The 26,146-nt window shown below is 38.6% G+C and overlaps 4 protein-coding genes across 4 annotated transcripts; 1 reads left to right on the top strand and 3 right to left on the bottom strand.

The window, feature by feature from the left end:
- Positions 1 to 3,938: 3,938 nt before the first annotated feature.
- LOC116249088 (uncharacterized) lies at positions 3,939 to 4,346 on the bottom strand. Its single transcript, XM_031622214.1, has one exon. It carries the CDS (start codon positions 4,344 to 4,346, stop codon positions 3,939 to 3,941), a length of 408 nt encoding a protein of 135 aa, XP_031478074.1.
- Positions 4,347 to 10,589: 6,243 nt separating this feature from the next.
- LOC116248762 (uncharacterized) lies at positions 10,590 to 14,343 on the bottom strand. Its single transcript, XM_031621727.2, has 2 exons — positions 13,993 to 14,343; positions 10,590 to 10,862 (listed from the first exon to the last, which is right to left on the bottom strand). Exons 1-2 carry the CDS (start codon positions 14,269 to 14,271, stop codon positions 10,719 to 10,721), a joined length of 423 nt encoding a protein of 140 aa, XP_031477587.2. The 5' UTR covers positions 14,272 to 14,343; the 3' UTR covers positions 10,590 to 10,718.
- A 2,971-nt stretch (positions 14,344 to 17,314) lies between these two features.
- On the bottom strand, positions 17,315 to 17,737 carry LOC116249092 (uncharacterized). The gene has a single exon (XM_031622220.1). It carries the CDS (start codon positions 17,735 to 17,737, stop codon positions 17,315 to 17,317), a length of 423 nt encoding a protein of 140 aa, XP_031478080.1.
- A 4,562-nt stretch (positions 17,738 to 22,299) lies between these two features.
- On the top strand, positions 22,300 to 25,575 carry LOC116249254 (uncharacterized). The gene is made up of 2 exons (XM_031622475.2): positions 22,300 to 22,649; positions 25,018 to 25,575. The coding sequence occupies exons 1-2, from the start codon at positions 22,381 to 22,383 to the stop codon at positions 25,451 to 25,453; spliced, it is 705 nt and encodes a 234-aa protein (XP_031478335.1). The 5' UTR covers positions 22,300 to 22,380; the 3' UTR covers positions 25,454 to 25,575.
- Positions 25,576 to 26,146: the final 571 nt, after the last annotated feature.

The following is a 26,146-nucleotide window of genomic DNA, read 5'->3' on the forward strand; positions in this document are numbered from 1 at the left end:
ACTGAAGATAAATGGAGGAAAGCAATGCATGAGGAATTAGCTGCCCTGGAAAAAAATCAGACCTGGGAACTAGTAAATAGACCCCCAAACAAAAAATTGATTGGCTGCAAATGGACATATAAAATCAAGTATGACAGTAGTGGGCAGGTGGAGCGCTACAAGGCAAGACTGGTAGCGAAGGGCTTTACACAAGAACAAGGCATTGACTATCATGAGACGTTCGCCCCGGTTGCAAAGATGAGCTCATTACGAATATTACTTTCAGTAGCTGCAGTAAAGAATTGGAAAATGTATCAACTTGACGTGAAGAATGCTTTTCTTCACGGAGATTTAGAAGAAGAGATCTTTATGGAATTACCTCAAGGACTACATGTTCAACATGGTACTCAATCACAGGTGTGCAAATTAAAGAAGTCACTATATGGGCTTAAGCAGTCGCCCAGGGCGTGGTATGAAAAGTTGAGCTCAAAACTGATTGAAGGAGGATATAAGATGAGTAGTGCTGATCATTCTATATTTGTAGCATCTACCAATAAGGGAACAGTCATTGCTGCTATCTACGTTGATGATATAATTTTAACGGGAGAAGATCTGAGTTTTATTGAAAAAACCAAGAAAGTTTTGAGGAAATGCTTTGAGATCAAAGATCTAGGAGTATTACACTATTTCCTTGGCATGGAAATAATACATAAACCAAAAGGCATATTCGTGTGTCAAAAAAGATATGTTGCAGACCTGCTACATGAAACAGGAATGACAGATTGCATAGAAGCCGATACTCCAATGGAAACAAACTTGAAGTTGATGCATGATGGCGGAGAGCTAATAGATGAAGCAAGAAGTTTTCAGAAGTTAGTTGGTAAATTGCTATACTTGACAGCTACTAGACCAGATATCACTTACGCAGTAAATTTGCTAAGTCAGTTTATGCACAGCCCCAGAAAACCTCATGTAGAAGCTGCCCATCATGTGCTCAGGTATCTTAAGAAGACAAGTAACAAGGGCATCATGATTAGAAGAAACAATCATCTTCAAATATATGGATATGCAGATGCTGACTGGGCAGGAAATCAAGACGACAGGAGATCAACCACTGGTTACTGTTGTTTCGTTGGTGATAATTTAGTCTCTTGGAGGAGTAAGAAACAAACGGTCGTGGCCAGATCAAGCGCAGAAAGTGAATATCGAGCAATGGCTCTCACTGTGTGTGAATTGCTATGGATAAAATACTTGCTACAGGATATGAAGATGAATGTAGAACAGCCAATAAGCCTCTTCTGTGACAGCAAGGCTGCAATTTACATTGGAAATAATCCTGTGTTTCATGAACGAACGAAACACATTGAAGTAGACTGTCACTTTCTTAGAGAGAAAATTCAATCAGGAATCATAAAAACAGAACATGTTGCCTCAAGGAACCAATTTGCAGATATTCTAACCAAAGCTGTGTGTAAAGATACATTTCACAAGTTATGCTGCAAGTTAGGTCTTCAGAATTTGGAAGATCTAACTTGAGGGGGAGAATGTTAGGAGGTTTGCCTAGAAAGTTTAGAATAAACAGCTGTAATATAGTTGTCTACAGCTGTATCCCATTGACAATGGGTCTCATACATGTATATACATCTGAGTTACACTGTATATATATATATGATAAATAAGAATACGGGATTTTAATCCCTCGCATAACATTGGCCCTTTCTCCCTGTTTCTCTGTTACCTTACGTCTCCAGTCGGTCCTTCTCTCTCAACTACGATCTTCCCCAACTTCAAGATGTGTGTCACCCAACAAAGTCTGTAGTTGACGAGCTGCAACTGCAACACATCAATTTAGTTGGCCAAATAAAGTAAGGCAGTGGAGCTTCCTAAGTTTGTGATTCCCAGGTAGCTGGTGGATGTTGATTATCCATCACCAGATAGGCCATTAAGATAACCACGCCCAGTTGAAATATTAATTGCATCCAACTGATTGGCACATGTTGCACTTGCCCTTGTCAATTCGTGGCCACACCATAGATGATGAACCCATGCATGGAATTAATTTCAAGCTCAATTGAAAGAGAACGTCGCAAGGAATTGAACCACCCAAAATAAATGGTGTAAGTGTGGCTTCTCATTCTTGATGGCGCATCATAGAAACTTTTAGATGTTCAAACTTCAAAGATGATTGTATGAAGCGAGACGTGATATTTTCAGGTGGATCTATCGTCTTCTATTAATTCATTATCCTTTTTCGAACATTTGGACATAGCCAAATTCTCGTCTTGTATATCAATTCATTTGTGTTACATGTATGTATGTACGTATAGAGAGAGAGAGAGGGAGAGGGAGAGATAGAGAGAGAGGGGAAACATAGAGTTATGTATAATTAGCATGCATGCATGGGCATCAGACTAAAGAAGAATTTGAGAACTAAGTACAGTGGGAAGAATTGACTAGGCCATGTGCAGATAGCATGGGTCATCTCGTGCAATCGTTTCAAGTTGGCCAACCTATTCAAGTAGCACATGTATCTGCACATGACATGCATGCATTTCATGAACTTTCACGTTCATTCTTAATGGTTTTCCGTTTTTTGGTGCAGAAACCTGACCATAAAGGAAAGCAATCGGTAGCATTTCATGAACTTTCACGTTCATTCTTAATGGTTTTCCGTTTTTTGGTGCAGCAACCTGACCATAAAGGGAAGCAATCGGTACACTTCATCTGATTAAATTGTACAATATTGTAGAGGCAAAACCTAAACATCTGCAAGTGAACAAAGTGATGAAGAGAGAAAGCTTGTATAAGGACAAAAATATAAAAAATTTACCTTTTCATGACAAAGACTAAAATGCCCATCCAGTACACGTTGCAGCAACTCCCGAACTTTGGTGATTAAGAACTTAAAAGGATTCTGATAAGTATCATGATATGCCATCAACAACTCTTCATCTACTTCTAGTCTTTAAAATGAATTGCCAGCAACTTCGAACGTTGGTGATTAAGAATTTTTAACAAAAAAAGACCACGATAATGTGCATGATCGGCCATCAACTACTCCTCATCCTCTTCTGAGTCTTTAAAAGGCAGATAATTTGACCAGGCCCTAATTTAGTATCATCATTTCGAGCAACCAAACACGCGGGAGGTCCCTTGTTATGCGCTAACAGAGGAGGGCGCGAACCAAAATGATGCACATCCTGATGTGCCCATGAATGAAGAAGAAGTCAGTTCAATAACTACTGAATCCACCCTTCAGAAGTCCTCCGTAATAACCTTCTGTATGTTTCCATCAGCTTATTGTAAAGGCATGATAGTCTGTTTAGAAATTTTAGTTCCGCGTTGATTTTTGTTTTTTTTTTTTTTAGTTCTACGTACAGTTTTGATATCCAAGTAAGCTGGTTTTAAAAACAACTTTCAGAATCTTAAGAAGTTTCAAATTGATTTTGGGAGTCTAAATGAACACATTTGTGAATTATTTTTGGACTTCATGCTTGTGGCCCTTCGTTTGAAAATGTGATAAACAATTGGTAAAGTTGTAGCATTGTAGAGAAATTCACCATGATATTAAATCTGATGGTCAATTGCTTTTCCTTTTTTGTGATTTAAAACGGAGAAAGAGATCAGACAAGGACATTACTGGATCTGGATTCAGTTTCAAAACTTCCGTAAGAGAAGATAGACTCCAGAATATACTTGAATATTGTATTTTATATTTTTAAACGCCACTTATATACTTGGCTGAAGTTTTCAAAATATTCACATCATGAATGAGAAAATTTCATCGATCGAGTAACAGCTTTATGTGAATCATAAATATTCATTTCACTTATTGCCAAAGAAAGAAACGAATACATGGTAGATTGGAATAAAAAATAAAGAAAGTAAAGCCCGTGATTGAAAAATAGTCACAAATTAAAGTCTTCGTGATTTCATTTCACTTCTTGTCACCCTCCATGTTAGATTACAAATGCTGAAACAGGAAAAGATCGGGAAATTCCACTGTGTGTTTTAAATTGGATATTCCCAGAATTTGAGTTCTCCACCAACATCTCGGAGACCCCAATCCAGAGAAGGAGCTCCTTTGCCTTCACTCCAGTCACCTTCCTCATCCGACGAGGCTCAATGAATGCCGTGACTTCTGCAGCAAATGAAACACTCCGACCAATTTGCTCAAAGTAATGGTCCTTCTTCTTCTTCTGCCGGAGCCAAATGAAGCCCTCAGATGGGACTAACCCGATCTCGACTATGTTGTCGAGAGGGAGGAGTCCTCTGGGGATATTGAACTCATCAAGGAGCTGGATGGCTCTCTTTTGGCACTCTGCTTCTCCTACATAAATTTCAGCCTTTTCTCTCATTGAATCCATCACTTGAGAAACCATTTTCTCTCGTTGGTTCCTTCGGTCTCTCTCTCTCCCTTTCTCTTTATGTGTATGTATGTAATGAGAGAAGGCAGTGATGAGCAAAGAAGCTTTGGTCATCGGCATATTTATAGGCTTATGCTTAGTCTTATCTCCCCTCTGCAACAACCAAGTTGGCATGAGGCAGTTCCTTGGATACAGTCAAGTGAAGCCTGTTAATTCAGTTGTTTTCATGGCAGCCCGTAGAAGTGTGCGGCCATTGCTAAGTTGCAGATTTCACACGGCCTAGTCAATTCTCTCTCTCTCTCTCTCTCTCTCTCTCTCTCTCTCTCTCTCTCTCTCTCTCTCTCTCTGTGGCCACACTAATTAATTAAAGGTAGTATTTTTGGCCGGCTACCTATTGAGTCAGATGGACATCGCGTTCATGGCTTGTAGCTAGGAACATGGATATGAATATCTTTCTTGGTTGATTCCATCACTTGATAAACCATATCCCTTTCTCACGCTCTCTCCCTCTGTTCTTGTGTGCTAGTGAACTAATTGATGAATGATCATTAATCTGTCTTCCAGTGTGCCATATTTATATGCATCTCTTTCTCTTTCTCTGTCTCTTAAAAGACAAAGTTGTACTGGGTAGATCCTTGTAAGCAGCCAAGTTAGTTGTATCCATCACTTTCATGGTGCATCGTCCAATAAAAAAGTTGGCGAAAAGGACCCGAAAAGATGAATGTTTCCACATGACTATATAAGCATGTTAAAGTTTCAGCTCGCTCACTTGAATGGGCTGGCCAAGTTGTAGAGTTGGATATACATAATTAGGCTCGCATGCGGACTAGTCAAACATTATTCTTCTCACGTGTACTAGGCAGCCATCTTAGGTAACACAAGGCCCAATTACCTCTAAATTTAAGGCCGCTTTGAGTGAGACATCTTCAAATTAGGTTTTCAGTCAACCCAATTTGTATAATCTTGGTCTTCTAACTAGGTTTTTGAAAATGTAGAGACTAGGTGTTGTTTATTAGGATGGCAACTGACAACCAATTATTTTCGCCTGGTGTAACTTGGTTTCTATTTGGATGACTAACCAGGTTCTGTGGAAAACTGTGGATTGAACAAACTTGAAGAGTAAGAACGATACCTTTTCGGATTTCAGATGCACAAATAAATTGTATGTCATGTTCAGGTTCTGAATCACAGAAATTTTGTATGTATGTGTATGAGGCACTTTTCAGTTTGTTCGAAAGGAAGTTGAGTCGATTTAGCTCTTGACATAGAAAAGCAAATCAGATCTGCACCTGCTTAGATTTTGGAATTTAAGGTGCTTTTGTCTCAGAGTTTTACAATGTCAATGAGTGCAGTGTACTAACTTATGTTGCTATAACCGTTAAGCATGCATGTTAGTACTAGTTTCCCTATTGTTAGAGAAGATATAGCAGTAAACATTTTATTACAGCTAAAAATCTCAAGTAACCAAGTCTACATCTAAAATCCACCACAGTTTTAACATGGAAACTTAGAGGAAGAAAAATTGGCCTCTAAATTTACTTCTAACATGACAAATATCCATGAGCTGCTGGCGACATAAATGCTTCAACTGCTCAAATTGGGGTTCTTGATCCTCACTTTTTCTGATCATCGTACGACAGGATCCCGCATATATAATATCCTTGTTTTATCTCCCAGCATTCACATGGTCATCCCGCCACTTGAAAATGAAATATAATAAGGTCTCTCTTTGAATGCAGACAACAACCGTATCCAATACCTTGTATAAGATCCATTGTAGTTTAGCTTTCAATGGATCTCTGATCTTAGCTGAAGTTTTTTGCCTTATATCTCGGTGTTCTGCAACCCTTAATAAACACTTCATGATTGCTGTACTAAAACGAGATGCAGGTGGAAGATTTGACAAGGCCATGTCCAGCATTTATGAGCCTGGTAAGATGATAATGAAAGTTAACAAGATTTGCTTGGCCTTGAAGCTACGATTGTTTAGGGGAATCCCATCACTTAACCATCGATTCAAAGCAGTTGAGGTGATGAACAAAAAATCACCTATTCCGATGTATCAGACCTTAATATTATGCAGCTGGCGGAGCATGTGTAGTAGCCCAGGTTTCAGCATGGATTGATTGTCATCAATATCCTCTTGAGAGAACCTCAGACATGGTTGGTAAATGAGTGGAACCGGTGCAGCTTCGCTTGTTCTTCCACTAGCTGGTCTAGTTAAGCTCATTCTACCTATGAATGGACCAAGTAAAGCGAGGCTTGAGCCATCCTGTTTCTGCAAGAAACAGACGAGAGCAGGTTCTAAGAGAGGCAGGGAAATATTGAATTCCTTCATCACACCACCAATTTAAAACTTACAACAGAAGAAATATGCAGCTTCTATAGAGGATCATAACATGGAAGAAAATGTTTGTCATAACAGAACTGATTTATCTCTACTTCATCAGGTAACTGAGTGCCAACGTCCTGAAAGCTGCTGCTGATGCACTTTATCTGGGGTCTCAAATTAATTAGCTAGTGGGTAGTCATCCGACAACGCCAACCTCATTATTTTTTTTTTTGAGAGAAACAGAGAGAGATCAGAGACAGTTCCCGAACAATGGATGCTCCATCATCTTAAAATCTGTGAGCTAAGTGTGAAAGAATTGACTAATCCATCTCAGCAATGGGGTGCTTCAAATTGCCAGCCTATTTAAGCTAGGACAGAAAGTATATCAAATACATTAAATACATCAACGTTCGTTCTTATGGTGGCGTTCCTTTTTCCAGAGAAGGATCGAAAAAAAACTGTTACATTTCTCCTTATCACTAATGAAATTAATGATGATCTGCATGCCTCCTGCCAACTTTGTTTGTGTAGAGAGAGATAGAGAAAGAGAGAGGAAGCATAGAGTTTTGTATAACTAGCATACATGCATGGCGTCAAAAGATAGCATGTGCAGATAGCATGGGTCACCTCGTGCAATCGTTTCAAGTTGGCCAATCTATTCAAGCACCACATGCATCTGTACAACACGTGCACGCATGTTCATGATCTTTCATGTTCATTCTAAATGGTTTTCTACCTTTGGTGGAGAAACCTGTCTTCATATGAAAGCTATCAGTACACTACTACACTTCATCTTGTTAATGTAGTTAATTAATTAAGAGAGAGGGAGGGAGAGAATGGGAGAGGGGGAGAGAGAGTATGTACAATATTATAGAGGCGAAACCTAAGCATCTGCATATGGAAAAGTGAGAAAGAAAGAAAACCTGTGTAAGCCCAACAATAGAAAGATGATAAAAAAATTTACCTTTTCATGACAAAAACAAAAGTTCCCATCCAGTACCTTGGTGATTAAGAGCTTTTGAGCAAAAAAGGGATCCTGATAATTATCATGACTTGCCGCCAACAACTCATTCTCTTCAGAGTCTTTAAATAGGGTTGCCAAAAGAAAAGATCCTGATAATTATCATGATGGGCCATCAACTACTCATTCCCCTCTGAGTCTTTAAAAAGCATATAAAATCCGAACATGACTATGTCGAGAGGGAGATAATTTGAGGCCTCAAGTTAGTGTCATGATTTCTTGCATCCAAACACGCGAGAGGTCACCCATATACTTAATTTGTCATGATAAAAAGCTTCGAAGAGTGAACTTAATTTGTTTTCATCATAAATTATCTAGAGATTGATTCAATAAGTTTTGTGAGAACCAGAGAAAAACAGGGCAAAGGAGAGAAAAAGCAGATGCCATGGATGTGAGGCCGAGCAGAGAAACTCACATTCTTTTCATTATAGAACTTTGAATATATAAAAGTCATTAACAGCTTATTACAGAGAATCAGCGACGGGGAGAATTTTGACGGCTCCATGATAACCAACTTATATTCGTGTTACAACAGATGAAAAGTAAATGTCTCCGGCAAACTCTCGAGCTTGAATTGGAGGAGATTTGCATAATTTTCTCTAGATATTTTCTTTAAAACTTAGTTGGAGACTGTAATGTGAAATTTGAGCTCGATATAGCTTATCATACTTAACCTCCTCTTAATCTTTAATTCTTGAGTTTCAAATGCTTACAGATATCTCAACATGGGTTTAACTCGATTCCAAAATCTTGGAATCTCCTGAGTCTTTAATCAATTCAAAGTGCAAATAAGAAGGCTCAAACGTGGCTTTACTTGATTTTTTTATAGATTGAGCTTAGACCAGCTTGTGGGAGGAACAGTTGAAGCGGCAGCAAAGCCTACTTTGTTCATCTCATTTACAACCACAACTGAGATTCTCTCACTGAATTTTGATTATAGTGTACCCCTTCCCTGACCCTTGTTACAGCACATGACCCCAACTGTGTACAATTAATGTGGGTACATTTCAATCGGTGATGTCTGTTCATCGCATCAAGTGCTTTCAAACCTTTGCTGGCGGAATGGACATCCTTCATCAAGTGAGACTCACCTAATAATCAAAGGCAACAAGGCGAAGCAAATCTTGCTAACTGTCATCATCATCCTACTAGGTCTACATGTTTCACGTGACCTTGTCAAATCTTCCAACAACATCAATATGCTTAGTATAGCTGCCATGAAGATGAAGTACTTGAAGCTATTCAAAACCAAGTCATAAGGCAAAGAAGCCGGCAGCTAAGATCAAGCTTTGGAGGGAAAATTCTAAGTGATTGAAACTGACACAGAAAACTAGTATCCAATTAATCTTACACAAGGCACAATGATTGTTGTCTAGATTCAAAGCAAGACCATTTCAGCTACCATTTTTCTTGTGTCAAACTGATCATGTGATCAGCGCAGGTAACTGAAGCAACCACAATGATCTGTTCAATTAACATGAGTAGCAGCTCACAGATTATCACATTAGATGTCATTTTCCAAATAGATTGATGACAATAGGTTGTTTGCGAAAGAAATTATGTCAATCTTGATCGAGCAAGTTGCATTTTATACAAGCATCACTCTTAGATTTTGGTTCATCGTGACTGTTTGCACAGAAAAGTATCTACAAGAAAGGGAAGCCATTCTTGGATCGGTCAAAGAACAGCATTTTTGGTGGTTTGGTTGCCGACTATTTAATGAACAATGGATCAGGTTTAATGCCCACTTTTGGTCGATCAACGTCTTAGAATTCAGATTATTATGCAGTTGCTTATATGGATGTGGCTTACAATTTAAGAAAATTAGGAGTGAAGCTTGATTCATCCACGCACCTATTGAACGACATTCTGTTCATAAATCTCAAAATTTTAGTTAAGTATTTTTTTTCTTTTGAGCACAATTTTGACATCAAAGTAAATTGGTTTAAGAAGTTATTTTCAGTTCTAAAGATTATCTTTGTAAAAGAACTCAAACAAATTATTTTTAATAATGCAATTTAACAGATTTGTGCAAATCACTTTGAATTTGATCCTTCCATCAATTTAAGAATGTGAGTATGTATGTGATAGTCGATTGGAGGGTCTTACCACTAATGTAGTGAAAACTGATAAAGATGGAATGGATATAGAATGAAATTATTCAACGCAACTTTCTATAAATCCTCAAACGCCTGCTATCGAGGTAGAAAGCCGAGCAAAAATTGGAAGACATCTCATTTTCATTCCTAAAAATTGTTTGTATCCCCAGAATGGCTAAGTTCTGCAGGCAGCTGCGCTTAAACAAAAACCAACAACATTAAATTTGACAGCCAATTGTTCGTTTCTTTTTGTAAATTTGCACATGGAAAGCTGTGGTGGATTTTAAACACGATTACTCGAGTGTTTACGTGTAATAAAATTTTCACGAGTATATGTTTTCTAACAATGGATAAACTGTAAGAAAACTCGGTGATCAAGCAGACATGGCTCTCATACCATGTGAACAGAGACAAACCACGGAGCATAAAGAACAGAGGAAGAACATCGCTCATTTACCACTCGTATTATGGGTCTTACTCTGTTCATATACCAGGTGATGTTTCATTGTCACCTACCAACCGATAGAAATACATTTCAAGACTCTTAGCCTGTAAACAATTTCGTTCGATCGGTGGACAGCCGAAAGGACATCCTTGGCGATGTGGGACTTCTAATGACAGAACATCAAGGTCAGGCAAATCATGTTTACCTTCATTATCATCTCACGGCCTTGTCGAATCTTCCAACCGCATCATGCGGAGATAGTAAAGCAACCCAGGAATTAACAGTGAATTACGTTGCTTCTATTAGACTTTGGTGCAACAGTGGTATCATCAGCTCAAGCTTGATGAATTAGAATATGAAACCTCTTGTCTATTATGATGAAAATCCAGATACATATTCACGATAAAAGAAAAAAAATACGAATACAAAAGTTTATCATGATTTTCATGACGCCTTTTAATTTTTTCTCGTCTTTTCAGTATACAAAAGCTGAAACAGGAAATGATCGGGAAATCCCAGAATGTGTTCTAAATTGGATATTCCCGGAATTTGAGTCATCCACCAACATCTCGGAGACCCCAATCCAGAGAAGAAGCTCCTTTGCCTTCACACCAGTCACCTTCCTCATCCTATGAGGCTCAATGAATGCCGTGACTTCTGCAGCAAATGAAACACTCCTACCAATTTGCTCAAAGTAATGGTCCTTCTTCTTCTTCTGTCGGAGCCAAATGAAACCCTCAGATCGGACTATCCCGATCTCGACTATGTTGTCGAGAGGGAGGAGTCCCCTAGGAATGCTGAACTCCTCAAGGAGCCGGATTGCTCTCTTTTGACACTCTGTTTCTCCTACATAAATTTCAGCTTTTTCTCTCATCGAATCAATCACTTGAGAAACCATTCTTTCTGTCTCTCTGTTCCTCTTTCTCCCACTCTTTCCAGATAAGTGAACTAATTCTTTGATTTGGTGAAGAAATTGGGAGCTCCTAGGCCTATTTATAGCAACCGCGGTCTGCCTTCTATCCATATCTCTCTCACTCTCTCCCCCTGGTTATGTTGAAGTATATCAGTTGCTTTCATTGACATTCAACTAACAATATGCCAAAGCAATTTTCTAGCTGCTTCACATGGCCCATCTTGATTCCTCTGCGTACTCTCTCTCTCGTCCGAACGCCACCAGCCAAGTTGCCATGTTCGAATATCTCTACTCATTAATTTTGATTACTCAGTGAGATGCATGGGTGGGAGGTAGCAAGTTGTAAGAGCACACGAATTAAAGGTCATGCACAGTTTTGAAGCCCACCTGAGAAGAGGTTACTGTGACATGATAATATCTATCCCCTCATCAACAATGATCGTCGGCATGCAGTAGCTTTCAGAACAAACTTTCAGCATCGTGTTGGTTGGCCAGTGGCTGCGATTCAATTTGTAAGAATTAATGCACAAATTCTTGCAGTCGCGCTGGAATCATGGCAGCCATATAATACAACAGCGGTTGCAAACATAAAAGTTGAGCCATTTTTGAGGGGAAAGCAACAGAAAATTAAAATAGCATCTTTTGAGTTGTGTTTCTTAAGGGGACTGCACAAATCTGCTTAAGGGAAGTTGTATTTGCTACAGAAAAGTACATACATTTTTTTAAGCCCAAAAAATCTGATGCATTTTCAGCTGCAAATGTAGCCGTTGGTAATAACCAGAGAAATTTTAACATCCATGCTGCACTTGAGAAACTCAAAAGCTGATTTTTATTAAACAAACCCAAAAGATTACATTTGTAATGTTTGGATTAAAACTTGTTCTAGATAAAACTTTTGACAGGCGTGCACACACACACACACACAGATACATATATATATATTAGAAGGAGAGAGGTTATCATGTTATGAGCGTAGTATGTATATAGTCGGCTCTTAATTTGCATTCATAACTAATGCTGATTCGTTTCTAAATTGTTAGTTGGATAACACCCCTGGAGCTAGAAAAATTCAACAAAGGGACACTAGTCATATAATTTAAACTTTTTAAGAGGCACCTGTATGTAAATTCAAAAACAACAATGAAATTTTAATATAAAAATAACCTTTTTTGTGGGTCTGTGTGGGCAATTGCCCACACTACGCCCACGCCTCCCTCCGCCCCTGGCAGAACCCTTTCTTAGTCAGGTGAAGTGTACCAACCACTTTCAAGGTATACAGATATGGGTCTCTGATCATTTGCCATTGCCAAATTAGTTGATGGAGATCTTAAGGAAAAAAATGTTGTTCAATAAGGGCCATGCTTGAGAGGCCTGAGTGCATGATTTGTTTACCAAATTGCATGTATTGATCAAGCAATTGCACTTATTGAGGCGGTCCAGCCTAACTTCAATTGGCTCAACGCAATGGAGCTTTCCAAGCTCGTGATTCCCAGGTAGTTGGGTGGATGTTGATTATCCGTCACCAGAGACTTAATTCTTGGCTACACCATAGATGAAGCACCCGTTCATGGAATTAATTTCAATCTAACTTGAAAGAGAACGTCTCAAGGAATCGAACCACCCTAAATAAATGGTGGAAGTGTGACATCTCATTCTTGTACATGATGGTGCAAGACATCATATTTTCAGGTGGTTCTATCTTCTTTTATTAATTCATTATCTTTTTTCGAACATTTGACACAGCCAAATGCTTTTCCTGTATATTAATTTATTTTTGTTAGTGGATATATTATATATATATATAGAGAGAGAGAGTCAATAAAATGAGAATATATATCAAAATTGAAGGACAAGACGTCCCCTAAGTACAAAAATTGGGGACAAGAAGTTTCCTAGTTACAGTAACAAACCGCAAGACAAAAGCAAAAGAAGAAGTATAAATACAACGTACAGAAAAACAAAAAAAGAAATAGAAAAAAAGTGAAAGGACGGACGACTAGAGAGAGAGGAATCATAGAATTATGTGTAAATTATAATTAACATGCATGCATGGATGAACGCTGAACAAAAGAAAAAGAATTGACTAGGCCATGTGCAGATAGCATGGGCCATCTAGTCCCTACATCACATGCATGTTCATGATCTTTCTTTCTCGCTCTAAATGTTTTTTTTTTTTTTGTCTTATTTGGAAGGGAAGCCTGTCTATATTTGAAAGCAATGGGTACTTCATCAATTTAAAGAAATTAAGTAATTAAGAGATAGATAGAGGGAGAGAGAATTTGTACAATATTATAAAGCAAAGCCTAAACAACTGCATACGAAAAAGTGATTAAAAAAAAAAGGAAAACCTGTGTAAGGACAAAAATAAAATATGATAAAAAATTGACCTTTTCATGAAAAAAGCTAAAATGCGCATCCAGTACAAGTTGCCGGCAACTCCCGATCCTTGGCGATTAAGAACTTCCGAGCAAAAAAAAGGTCCTCGTAATGATAATTTGCCGTCAACTCTCATGCTCTTTTGAGTCTTTAAACAGCTTCATGTGAATCATAAATATTAATTTCACTTGTTGCAAAGAAAGAAACGTATGCATGGTAGGTTTGAATAAAAAATAAAGAAAGCAAAGCCCGTGAATGAAAATCGTCACAAATTAAAGACTTCATGATTTCATTACACTTCTTGTCATCCTCCTTGTTAGATTACAAATGCTGAAACAGGAAATGTTCGGGAAATCCCAGTATGTGTTTTAAATTGGATATTCCCAGAATTAGAGTTATCCACCAACATCTCGGAGACCCCAATCCAGAGAAGGAGCTCCTTTGCCTTCACTCCAGTCACCTTCTTCATCCGACGAGGCTCAATGAATGCTGTGACTTCTGCAGCAAATGAAACACTCCGACCAATTTGCTCAAAGTAATGGTCCTTCTTCTTCTTCTGCCGGAGCCAAATGAAGCCCTCAGATGGGACTAACCCGATCTCCACTATGTTGTCGAGAGGGAGGAGTCCTCTGGGGATATTGAACTCGTCAAGGAGCTGGATAGCTCTCTTTTGGCACTCTGTTTCTCCTACATAAATTTCAGCTTTTTCTCTCATTGAATCCATCACTTGAGAAACCATTTTCTCTCGTTGATTCCTTCGGTCTCTCTCTCTCCCTTTCTCTTTATGTGTATGTATGTAATGAGATAAGGCAGTGATGAGCAAAGAAGCTTTGATCATCGGCATATTTATAGGCTTATGCTTAGTCTTATCTCCCCTCTGCAACAACCAAGTTGGCATGAGGCAGTTCCTTGGATACAGTCAAGTGAAGCCTGTCAATTCAATTGTTTTCATGGCAGCCCGTAGAAGTGTGCTGCCATTCCTAAGTTGCAGATTTCACACGGCTTAGTCAGTCAATTCTCTCTCTCTCTCTCTCTCTCCCTCTCTCTCTCTCTCTCTGTGGCCACACTAATTAATTAATCTGTCTTCCAGTGTGCCATATTTAGATGCATCTCTCTCTCTCTCTCTCTCTCATTCTCTCTTACAAGACAAAGTTGTACTGGGTAGATTCTTGTAAGCAGCCAAGTTAGATGTATCCATCACTTTCATGGTGCATCGTCCAATAAAAAAGTTGTTGAAAAGGACCCCAAAAGATGAATGTTTCCATATAACTATAAGCAGGTTAAAGTTTCAGCTCGCTCACTTTAATAGGCTGGCCAAGTTGTAGAGTTGAATATACATAATTAGGCTCGCAAGTGGACTAGTCAAATATTATTCTTCTCACATGTACTAGGCTGCCATGTTAGGTAACACATGGCCCAGTTACCTCTAAATTTAAGGCTTCTTTGTGTGAGACATCTTCAAATTTGGTTTTCAGTCAACCCAATTATATGTCTGCTAACTAGGTTTTTGAAAAAGTAAAAGACTGGGTTTCCTTTATTAGGATGACAATGACAACCTATTATATTCATCGGGTGTAACTTGGTTTCTATTTGGACGACTAACCAGGTTCTGTGGGAACGTAATAAACTTGATGAGTAAGAGAACAATACCTTTTAGATTTCAGAAGAACAAATAAATTGTATGTCATGTTGAGGTTCTGAATCACAAAAAAGTTGTATGCATGCGTGTGAAGCGCTTTCTAGTTTGTGAGAAATGAAGCTGAGTCGATTTACTCTTGAAATAGCAAAAGGAATCAGATCTGCACCTGTGCTTAGATTTTGGAATTTAAGGGGCCTTTGTCTTAGAGTTTGCAGGTATACTAACTTATGATGCTATACCCTCCAAACATGCATTTTAGTAACAGTTTCCCTACTGCGTAGTTTCCCTACTGCCGGAGGAGATATAGTAGTAAAAAATTTATTACAGGTAAAGATCTCAAGTAACCAAGTCTGTCTAAAATATACCACAGTTTTAACATGAATAATTAAAAGAAGGAAACAAATTTTCCATTTAATTTACTTGTAACGTGACAAATATCTATGAACTGCTGGCCACATAAATGATTCAAGTGCTCAAAGTGGTGTTCTTGGTCCTCATATTTTCCGACCATCATACAACAGGATCCCACATGTATAATATCACTGTTTCAGCTCCCAGCATTCACATGGTCATCCCGCCACTTGAAAATGAAAGATGATAAGGTTTTGCTTTGAATGTAGACAGCAACCGTATCCAACACCTTGTATAAGATTAGTTGAGTTTAGCTTTCAATGGATCTCTTATCTTAGCTGAAGATTTTTTGCCTTAATATCTTGGTGTTTTGCAGCCCTTAATAAATACTTCATGATTCATGAAACTAAAACATGATGCAGTTGGAAGATTTGACAAGGCCATGTGCAGCATATATGAGCCTGGTAAGATGATAATGAAAGTTAACATTATTTGCTTGGCCTTGAAGCTATGATTGTTTAGGGTAATCTCATCACTTCACCATCGATTCAAAGCAGTTGAGGTCATGAACAAAAAATCACCTATTCGGATGTATCAAACCTTAATATTATGCAGCTGGTGGTGCATGTGTAGTATAGCCCGGGGATTCAGCAAGGGTTGATGGTCTTCAATAATCACTGACAGAATCTCAGACATGGCTGCTAAATGAGTGGCACAGAGTAAGCTTTGGCGCAGCTTTGCTTGTTCTGCCATAAGCTGGTATAGTTAAGCTCATCCTACCTATGAATGAACCAAATAAAGCCAGGCTTGAGGCGTCCTGTTTCTGTAAGAAACAGAGGAGAGGAGGTTCTAAGAGAAGCAAAGGGACATTGAATTCCTTCATAATACCACCAATTTAAAACTTGCTGTAGAAAAAATGAGAAGTTTCTATAAAGGATCGGAACATTGCAGAAAACATTTGACATAACAGAACTGATTTGTCTGTACTTCATCAGTTAACTGAGTGCCAACGGCCTGAAAGCTGCTGCTGGTGCAATTATCTCAGGTCTCCTTAATTAGTTAGTGGGTAGTCATCCAACAACGCCAACCGCATTATTTTTCTTTGAGAGAAACAGATTGAGATCAGAGAGAGAGTTGCCTGACAATGGATGCTCCATCGTAAAATCTGGGAACTTAAGTGCGAAAGAATTGACTCGGCCAAGTGCAGCTAGCACGGCCATCTGGTGGATGCAGTGCTTCAAATTGGCCAACCTATTTAAGCAAGAATAGAAAGTATATCAATAACATGAACGTTCGTTTATATGGTGGCCTTCCTTTTTCCAGACGAGGATGGAAAATCAACTGATACATTTCTCCTTATCACTAATGAAACTAATGATGATCTGCATGCCTGGTGGCAACTTGGTATATGGAGAGAGAGAGAGAGAGAGAGAGAGAGAGAGAGAGAGAGAGAGAGATCAAAATGGTTTCTCAAGTGATTGATTCCATGAGGGAGAGGGCTGAGATTTATGAAGGGGAGACAGAGTGCCAAAAGAAAGCAAACCAGCTCCTCGATGAGTTTGGTATCCCAAGGGAACTTCTCCCCTGGAGAATTTAGAGAGTTTGTCAAGAATTAACAGCAAATAACTTTCCTTCTAGACTTCCGTGCAATGGTCAGCTCAAACTCAGTCGTGGAATATGGAACGTCTTCTTGTCCTTTATATATGATGAAAGCCAGACACATATCCATAAGAAAAAGAGAGAGATGCATGCAAAAAGGCATCGTGTTTTTCTTTATTTTTATCTCATCTTTTCAGTTTACAAAAGCTGAAACAGGAAATGATCGGGAAATCCCAGAATGTGTTTTAAACTGGACATTCCCTGAATTTGAGTTGTCCACCAACATCTCCGAGACCCCAATCCAGAGAAGGAGCTCCTTCGCCTTCACACCAGTCACCTTCTTCATCCGTCGAGGCTCAATGAATGCAGTGATTTCTGCAGCGAACGAGACACTCCTGCTAATCTGCTCAAAGTAATGGTCCTTCTTCCTCTTCTGCCGAAGCCATATGAAGCCTTCAGATCGGACTATACCAATTTCTACTATATTGTCTAGAGGGAGGAGCCCTCCGGGGATGCTGAACTCATTGAGGAGTTGGATTGCCTTCTTTTGGCACTCAAACTCTCCAACAAAGATCTCAGCATTCTCTCTCATGGAATCAATCACTTGAGAAACCATTCTTTCTCCCCCTCTCTCTCTTGTCTCTTCTCTCTCTGGATACGTGAACTAGTTTTTTTGGTGAAGGAATTGGCAAGCTCCTAAGCATATTTATAGCAATTACCACCAATCTGTGCTCGCTCTATCCTAATCGCTATCACTCTCCCCCAGATCATGTTGAACTGTATCAGTTGCTTTCATTGACATTCAACTAACACCATGCGAAAACAATTTTCTACCTGCTCCACATGGCCCATCTCAATTCCTCTTCATACTCTCTCTCTTCCGGCCGCCGTCAATCAAGTTGCCATGTTCGAATATCTGCCCATAAATTTTGATTATCCAGTGAGCTGCATGGGTGCACGGTAGCGAGTTGTAAGAGCACACGAATTAAAACTCATGCTTTGTTTTGAATCCCACGTGAGAACAGGTAGCACTGTGACATGATAATATCTCTTCCCTTATCAGCCACCATCGTCGGCTTGCAGTAGCTTTCAGAACAAACTTTCAGCATCGTGTTGGTTGGCCAGTGACTGCGATTCAATTTGTAAGAATTAATGCACAAATTCTTACAGTCGCGCTGGAATCATGGCAGCCATATAATACAACAACAGCGGTTACAAAAATAAAAATTAAGCCATTTTGGGGGGAAAAGCAACAAGAAATTAAGAGACAAAATCCCTGCCGAAGCTGCTTAAGGGAGGTTGTGTTTCTTACAGAAAAGTGTATACATTTTTTGATCCCATAAAATCTGATGCATCTTCAGCTGCCAATCTAGCCTTCAATAAGAACCAGAGGAACTTTTACATCCTTGCTGCACTTAAGCAACTTAAATGCTGATTTCTACCCAACAATGACATTCGTTATGTTTGGATTAAAAACTTGTTCTAAGGAAAAGTTTTGACACACACTCAGCCACATATATATACTAGTTATTAGATTAAGCTGGATGATCAGGAGTTTTTGTGTACTATATATATTACTTTTTTATAACTTAGCATTCTAAAAATGATATTAAGTTCGGTTATGAATTTTGGCAATTGAAAGGACTTTTTGATCATACAGTATACGACCCATAACACCATTTTTTTTCTGGAAGCAACATGCGATGCAATGCCATTTTCGTGAAATGTATTAGTTTCTAAAAAATTAGGAGAAAAGTTATCATGTCATCAGCGTATATATAGTCGGTTCGTTGCATTCATAGCTAATGCTGATAAGTGATACCTTTTTAAATTGTTATTTGGTTCACATGAAACCTTTCTTAATGAGGTGAAATGTACCAATCACCTTCAAGATATACAGATATGGGTCTCTGATAATTTGCCATTGCCAAATTAGTTGATGAAGATATTAAGGCCACAATATTGTTCAGTAAAGACTATGCTTGAGAGTCCTGAATGCATGAATTGTCTACCAACTTAAACTATCGCAATAGATGCTACCCATGTTAGCTACCCACATGGCTTAGTCAATTCTTTGCCTGTATTGATCAAGTAATTGCATTTACTGAGCGGTCCAGGCTAACTTCAATTGGCTTAAAGCAATTGCGCTTATAAGTAAAGTACTGGTCCATGCATGACAATAACAACTCTCTCTCTCTCTCTCTCTCTCACCCAACAAAGTCTGAAGTTGTGATCAAGCTGCAGCAAATCAATTTAGTGAGCCAAATAAAGTAAGGCAGTGGAGCTTCCCAAGTTTGTGATTCCCAGGTAGTTGGGTGGATGTTGATTATCCATCACCAGATAGGCAATTAAGATAACCAGGACCAGTTAAAATATTAATTGCATCCAACTGGATGATGCACCCATGCATCGAATTAATTTCAAGCTCAATTGAAAGAGAACGTCGCAAGGAATTGAACCACCCAAAATAAATGGTGTAAGTGTGGCATCTCATTCTTGATGGCGCATCATAGAAACCTTTAGATGTTCAAACTTCAAAGATGATTGTATGAAGCGAGACATGATATTTTCAGGTGGTTCTATCGTCTTCTATTAATTCATCATCGTTTTTCGAACATTTGGACATAACCAAATTCTCGTCTTGTATATCAATTCATTTGTGTTACATGTATGTATGTACGTATAGAGAGAGAGAGAGAGAGAGAGCGAGAGAGGAGAGAGGAAACATAGAGTTATGTATAATTAGCATGCATGCATGGGCGTGAAACAAAAGAAGAATTTGAGAACTAAGTGCTGTAGGAAGAATTGACTAGGCCATGTGCAGATAGCATGGGTCATCTCCTGCAATCGTTTCAAGTTGGCCAACCTATTCAAGCACCACATGTATCTGTACATCACATGCATGCATGTTGATGATCTGTCACGTTCATTCTAACTGGTTTTCCATTTTTGGTGGAGAAACCTGTCTTTATACGAAAGCAATCGGTACACTTCATCCGCATAATGTAATTAATTAAGTAAGAGAGAGAGAGAGAGTTAGTACACAGAAAACCTAAACATCTGCATATAAATATGGCTACCAAGAAGGCAAACTTGTCACTAACATACTAGCTCATTCACAGAAAGAACACAGAGCGAGCGAGAGAGAGAGAGAGATCAGAATGGTACTGATTACTTTTTTGAAATATTAGTGGATGGCACTCATTACTTTTTTGGTGTTAAAAGCCAAAAAGACACATTTTCGCTTAAATAAGTGCCTGTTCCAAATCACATGATTTGACAGAAAACCCTTTTTCTGCAGCTGTCAGAAAAGTGAGTCCTATATCAGGAAAATCTTGAAACATAATATGGTATCTAAGATTACAGCTAAACTGGTGGGTTCCACAATGAAAATTTCTAATGTAGAGTGCATGTATGCAAAGAGTTAGGCATTATGTTTGAACTTAATTATGGGTGTTCTTGCTTTCTTTAGTTATGGGTGTTTTTGCTTTCTTTTGCAGCACATGAAGCTAGACCTCGGCCCGGCCAGATTAAAATAAAAAATTATTGTTTAAAATATAACATAAAATTTTAAAATATAAAATACAGTTTTAATAATAAAATATATATTATTATTAACTAAAATAATAAAACACTTGAAAAAAAAATATTGGGTTAAATTGGGCTCCATCAGGCTGGTTTTTTCGAGCCCGGGCTTAGGCCCAAAATAGAGACTGATCTCTGCAAGCTTTTGTTTTCTAAGACCTTTATTTTCATTTTCATGCATGGAATGAACAGATACAGAATGGGTCATATTAAGGATACTGCCATATTGCCGGACTTGTATTTTGGATCCTTCTTAGTTAAAAAAACCAAATGCCCCGTGTTGACAACTGCCCACACGGACCGGCTCTATCCCACTGTTTGCGTTAAGATTGTGGCAACAAATGCCTCCAGATCTAAGTTTGAAATAAAAGATCCTACTCTCCTTTGAACCTTGAATTGGATATGCATCTAGTTAGGCACACCAAATTTCATATTAGCTAATTAGATCTGGATCAGCCACCACTTCGTGCTATTCGATCTGATCCTTTTGGATCTCTCATTCTTCGGTTGGGTTCACTGCAGCGGAACAGCACCCTTGATCAGCTCTTGGTCCGCGCAACACGTTCACCAGTGGCGTCTACAAGATTAGTGTCAAACTGTCAATGTAGCAGCAACCACCACTGTACTTTTGATGAAGGAGAGAAAGAAGAAGAAGAAATGTAGATTTCTGGGTTTGCTTTTTATGAGGCTCTGATTAGGGCGACATGTAAACGTAGATCAAAGAATCACTGGGCATATATAGTGTCGTTTCATAGGTTTTTCGTATCCTAGCGAGCAGTTACGACAAGCGAGAGATTGACGGAGAGAATTAAGCTCGTAACTGCGAATAGGCTCCATTGCAATTACGAGATAAATAGGTAGGGCTCTTGGCCACTGTCCAACATCTTCTTCCGCTACATGACATGAGACCCCGCTGATATACATGGCACTGAATCCATTGATAGAATGAGGCGGACTGCGGAAATATCATGATAATTTGCACGATCTTTTATCTTCTTGTTTATAATTTGCTCGGCTTTGCCGGTTTAAATCGCATGTCCTGAGTCATGCTTCTTATTTACTTGTTTTTACGTGTTTGGTGTTTTTTTTATGCATGTATTAACTCGCGGAGGAAAAAGCGCTTTAATTAACTTGGAAAATGAATGCTTATATAATTTCATGATATTGAGTGGCGGTCTCATTTAAGTTATTTTTCATTTTACGTTCACTTTTTAGGAAATTATATACAAGAATATTTTTGTTAGCCGATTTTTATAAGCTTCCTCTTTATATACACATGGATACAAAGATATGGTTATAATAGAATTTCTTGTAATAAAACTTAACATTTTGCATTTTTCTATCAAGAGATAAATGAAGAAATAAGATTTCGTTAAATAAAGATCGAAAATAAAAATGATCCTTTTGAAAAGTCAGGAGACAAAATTATTCAAGAAAACGGCGATCTTTACGAGAACGATCCGTTGTTTTTGGATCCAAATCGGTATTTTGGATCTGACATAATATGACCGGTACCCGCTCCGTTTCGGGTGCAGTTGAAGGGGCATTTGGGTAATCTCCCTAATCGAAGTGCCGCCAGATATCGCCTTATCCCTGCCGCTCCCTCCCGACTCTTCCCTGCGGATCATCCTCGCGTTTTCCCCTTTTCCTCCGAGCTCTTGCGTCTTCGCTCTCATGGCGTCCCTCTCCTTCTTCATCTCCGCCGTCCTCCTCCTCTACCTCTGCGGCGGCTCTTCGTCTTCCCGGCTGGCCCCTGTTTGGCAGCGAGGGAGTAAAGCGGGGTCTCTGCCTCCCTCGTGCGAGCGGATAGAGTGCCCGAGCTACGACTTGGTGCAGGAGGGGAACGGGTTCGAGATCAGGCGCTACGATTCCCCTGTTTGGATGACCACCTCCCCCATCGAGGACATCTCTTTAGTCAATGCCACCAGAACAGGCTTCTTTCAGTAAGGATTTCCCGATGTCCCCTCTGTTTTTGTCTATTTCGATTCTCCTTCGGTTGAGAAAGTTCTCGTTTGCTCTGTCCCGGTTTTCTTGATTTTCGTTGCGGCTTAATGACGAGCCTACGTGAACTTTTGGCATTTGGACGGATTCAGTGCAGTTAATTTCGCGAATTTTGAATTTTGCGAATTTAAATTTCGGTTACATCGCTGTGGGTGCTCTGGGACACATGAATTCGAACTGTATAATTGATTGTTACCTGCTTTCGAGAGAGCTAAGACATTGAGTGGGAAGATGAAAATTCGAGAGAATTTTTATGCCTAATTTTTCGATAATTTTCATCCCCCATGCTTTCTTTAATGTAACTGAGAATGACGAATGGGAGTGGAAGTATAAAAATGTATTTTTTTTTTATAAAAATAAGTTTCAAATGTTGTCCTGAAATGATACACAGGTAAATATTTTTTTCTGAATCTTTCTCTGCCCATGAACGCGCTAGCGGCGTTTGATGGCGTGAAATATTTCTCATGATCTATGGAGGTCGGAATTTTTTTCGGAAAAATTTTAGCCCTCAAAGCTTCGACTGAAATTTTGGAAAAGCCAAACATGGGATGTTATCAAATGGAAATCGTGAAATCCTTCGAGTGTTTGGTATATAGCTTCCAGTACAGGGCCGGAAATTTTTTCAACTGCCCATCAAACACCCCCAGTGTAAGTGTTCTTCAATTCAACAGTTAATCTCATCATGGTATGCTGCAAAAAACAGCTCAAAAATTTCGAAGACGAAAACTTTTTACGACGCTTATGGGGATGGCATTGCGAAGTTTTTTATATTTCTGTTCATTTTGTTGATTTTTTTTTTTTTTTTTTGCCTTGGCTTCTTGGTCGTTGTAGCATCATGTCTTTGGAATTTAGTACTTAATACTAGAGAGCTCTTATTTGGACGAGGCATATCATTTTCCGCATTAAATTAAGTTGGTGTGCTCTCCAAATATATTCTTTCTTTTTACCTTTTTAATTTTTTTTGTTTCATTTAAGTTGGTCCATAGAATGGCATGTGGTGCTGCTCCATGCCACGTATGGTTCTGTTTGTGTTGTAAGAAATGATGGATCTGCTTTGTTTATTATTATTATTATTATTATTATTTTAGTGTTGTTTAGAGGAGAGCACTTTGAGTGTAAAACCTTGTAACTATATCATTATGCCTAGAATGCTGGTTTTACTTTATTGGATTTGGATTTTTACCTGGTAAACTACATATGATCGGATTTTGTTTTATCAGTTTCGGATATGAACTTTCCTAGTGGCGTGGAGCCTGATTAAGATCCGAAGTTTATATAAGTTTGGATTTCGATTTTGTTCAGGTGTTATTAAACCGAATAGCGAATGTGTTTTTTTTTTTTTTTTTGCTATTCAATTTGCAAAGTCAGAGGAATTTACAGCTTACTGTTTTAACTTTTAACAACGTTAAAATAATATCTTGACGCTTAAGAAATTACCATTTACAAGGAGTTCGTGAATGGTGAGTTGATAACATAATTTGTACACACATTGTTTATGAGTGAACAATATAAAAATATACCTAAGAATTTTTTTTAATTTTAACGAAAAAGATAATTTATTCAAAAAACAGAGTTTCGAGAATCACATTTTGCAAGTCCTTTTCTTAAAAATTTCACGTTTCTCATACGCACTCTTTTTCTCTGTTACAATCACATTCAAAATAGATATAAAATTGCCGAGATATCGACCAAAAAATGTGAACTATGGACAGTAAGAACCTCTTTACTTGCAATTATTCTTTTAAATATATTTTAGTATTTCTCATTTGGTGTGCGTGTGTTTGTGAATTATTTTGTAAGCTTAAGTGGTTGTTTGTAATGGTCTGAATGGTAGGCGGTACTCTATAAATACATCTAAAGCTAAGCGATTTTTCAAAAAGTCATCAGTTTTCAAATTTTCTCTTGCGCCAAGCTTCTTTTCTTAAATATTCTCTAAACCATGTGACAAAAAGTATCGAAAGAATGAAAGTTTTTCTTTTTCTACAATAATTTCACTGTCCATCGACTATTAACATTTTAAACCTTCACGTCTACATTTTTCAAAACCATACGAATGGGACCATACCGCTTATTGACCAACCTCTGATTCCCATCTCCGCATAATTAGTTAAATAGTTTGGAAGCTAGTTACTCTTGTCACATAGAAGTTAAGCCTTTATTTTCGAAAGAATTTCAAGGTTGAACATGTTCAAGATTTTTTTAAGCATTTAATCTGAATTACTTGGATGAGAACTTCAAAGTTCCTGAACTGCCGAAACTAGTTTAGGCTCTGTTTGTTAATTAATTAACTTGGTTGTTATTGTTGTGAAGGCTATTCGATTACATACAGGGGAAGAACAAGTACAATGAGAAGATAGAGATGACCGCCCCTGTGATGACGGAGGTCTCACCCAGCGATGGACCGTTTTGTGCATCATCTTTCGCAGTCAGCTTCTACGTTCCGGCGAAAAATCAGGCCGACGTCCCACCCTCCGAGAATCTCCACGCCCAAAGGTGGGGTGTCCGATATGCGGCAGTCCGACAGTTCAGCGGTTTCGTGTCCGATTACAGCGTTGGCGAAGAAGCAGCGGCGTTGCAGGCGAGCCTTGCCGGGTCCAGCTGGTCGGAAGCCATCAAGAAGAGCCAGAAGGCTGGAGACACTAAGTCGTCCTACACGGTGGCTCAGTACAACTCCCCCTTTGAATTCGATCACCGAGTGAACGAGATCTGGCTGCTGTTTGACATGGATGAGTCCCATATCATATAAGGGGAGAGCATGTTAATATATCTGGTGACTTGTTGCTCAGTTAGTGTTATAATGGAAACTTAGTATGTGTTTACCTGTAAGAATTTCTGGATTTTGGTAAGATTATCATATTTTGGTGTTCATGTCTGTATTGGTATTTAGTATCCCATGGTTCATGATTTTGTCAATTTCAGCAGCTGGCCTAGCATCGGGAGCTAACACAGTAATGGATCATGTCTTTTGCATCTTTATCATAATCACAAAAAATTAGCTGTTTTTCAAGAATAGTGTGATCTTATCCACAGTACCTTGAGAAAACGATAAATATATTATTAAATTTTGTATTGTCAAAATTGAGCTTTTTTCATTAACGTGATTTATGGAGGAACTTGTGTTACGTTAAGCCAGGATGTGAGTTTGGATCTGATGCTGCTACAGTCTGAGTTTCAGTTGCGGGTGGAGATTCTTTCTGTAAGTCTGGAACGCTGTAAGTTGTTGAGTTGATTTCTCAAAGGGAGCATCTTACTCTTGGGCACAATTGTATTTTTTTAATTGTTTCTTCAAATGAATACGGCTTTATGAGTTCAGCTGTCTCTTTTGTCAGGTTTTGAAGAAGAAGAAGATGTTGATAAAGATACTAACAATGACTGTTATACTCATCAATGTTGTGAGAAAATCTCTTTATGGAAGTTGAACATGTCAAAAATTTCCCAT

Source organism: Nymphaea colorata, chromosome 2 (assembly GCF_008831285.2).
Source record: "Nymphaea colorata isolate Beijing-Zhang1983 chromosome 2, ASM883128v2, whole genome shotgun sequence".
NCBI lineage: Eukaryota > Viridiplantae > Streptophyta > Magnoliopsida > Nymphaeales > Nymphaeaceae > Nymphaea > Nymphaea colorata.

Coding starts and splice junctions, on each gene's coding strand:
- LOC116249254 (XM_031622475.2), top strand. CDS start 22,381: ATGGCGTCCCTCTCCTTCTTCATCTCCGCCGTCCTCCTCCTCTACCTC. Junction 22,650..25,017: donor ACCAGAACAGGCTTCTTTCA/GTAAGGATTTCC, acceptor ATTGTTGTGAAG/GCTATTCGATTACATACAGG.
- LOC116249088 (XM_031622214.1), bottom strand. CDS start 4,346: ATGGATTCAATGAGAGAAAAGGCTGAAATTTATGTAGGAGAAGCAGAG.
- LOC116248762 (XM_031621727.2), bottom strand. CDS start 14,271: ATGGTTTCTCAAGTGATGGATTCAATGAGAGAAAAAGCTGAAATTTAT. Junction 10,863..13,992: donor AGCCTCGTCGGATGAAGAAG/GTGACTGGAGTG, acceptor AGGATGAGGAAG/GTGACTGGTGTGAAGGCAAA.
- LOC116249092 (XM_031622220.1), bottom strand. CDS start 17,737: ATGGTTTCTCAAGTGATTGATTCCATGAGAGAGAATGCTGAGATCTTT.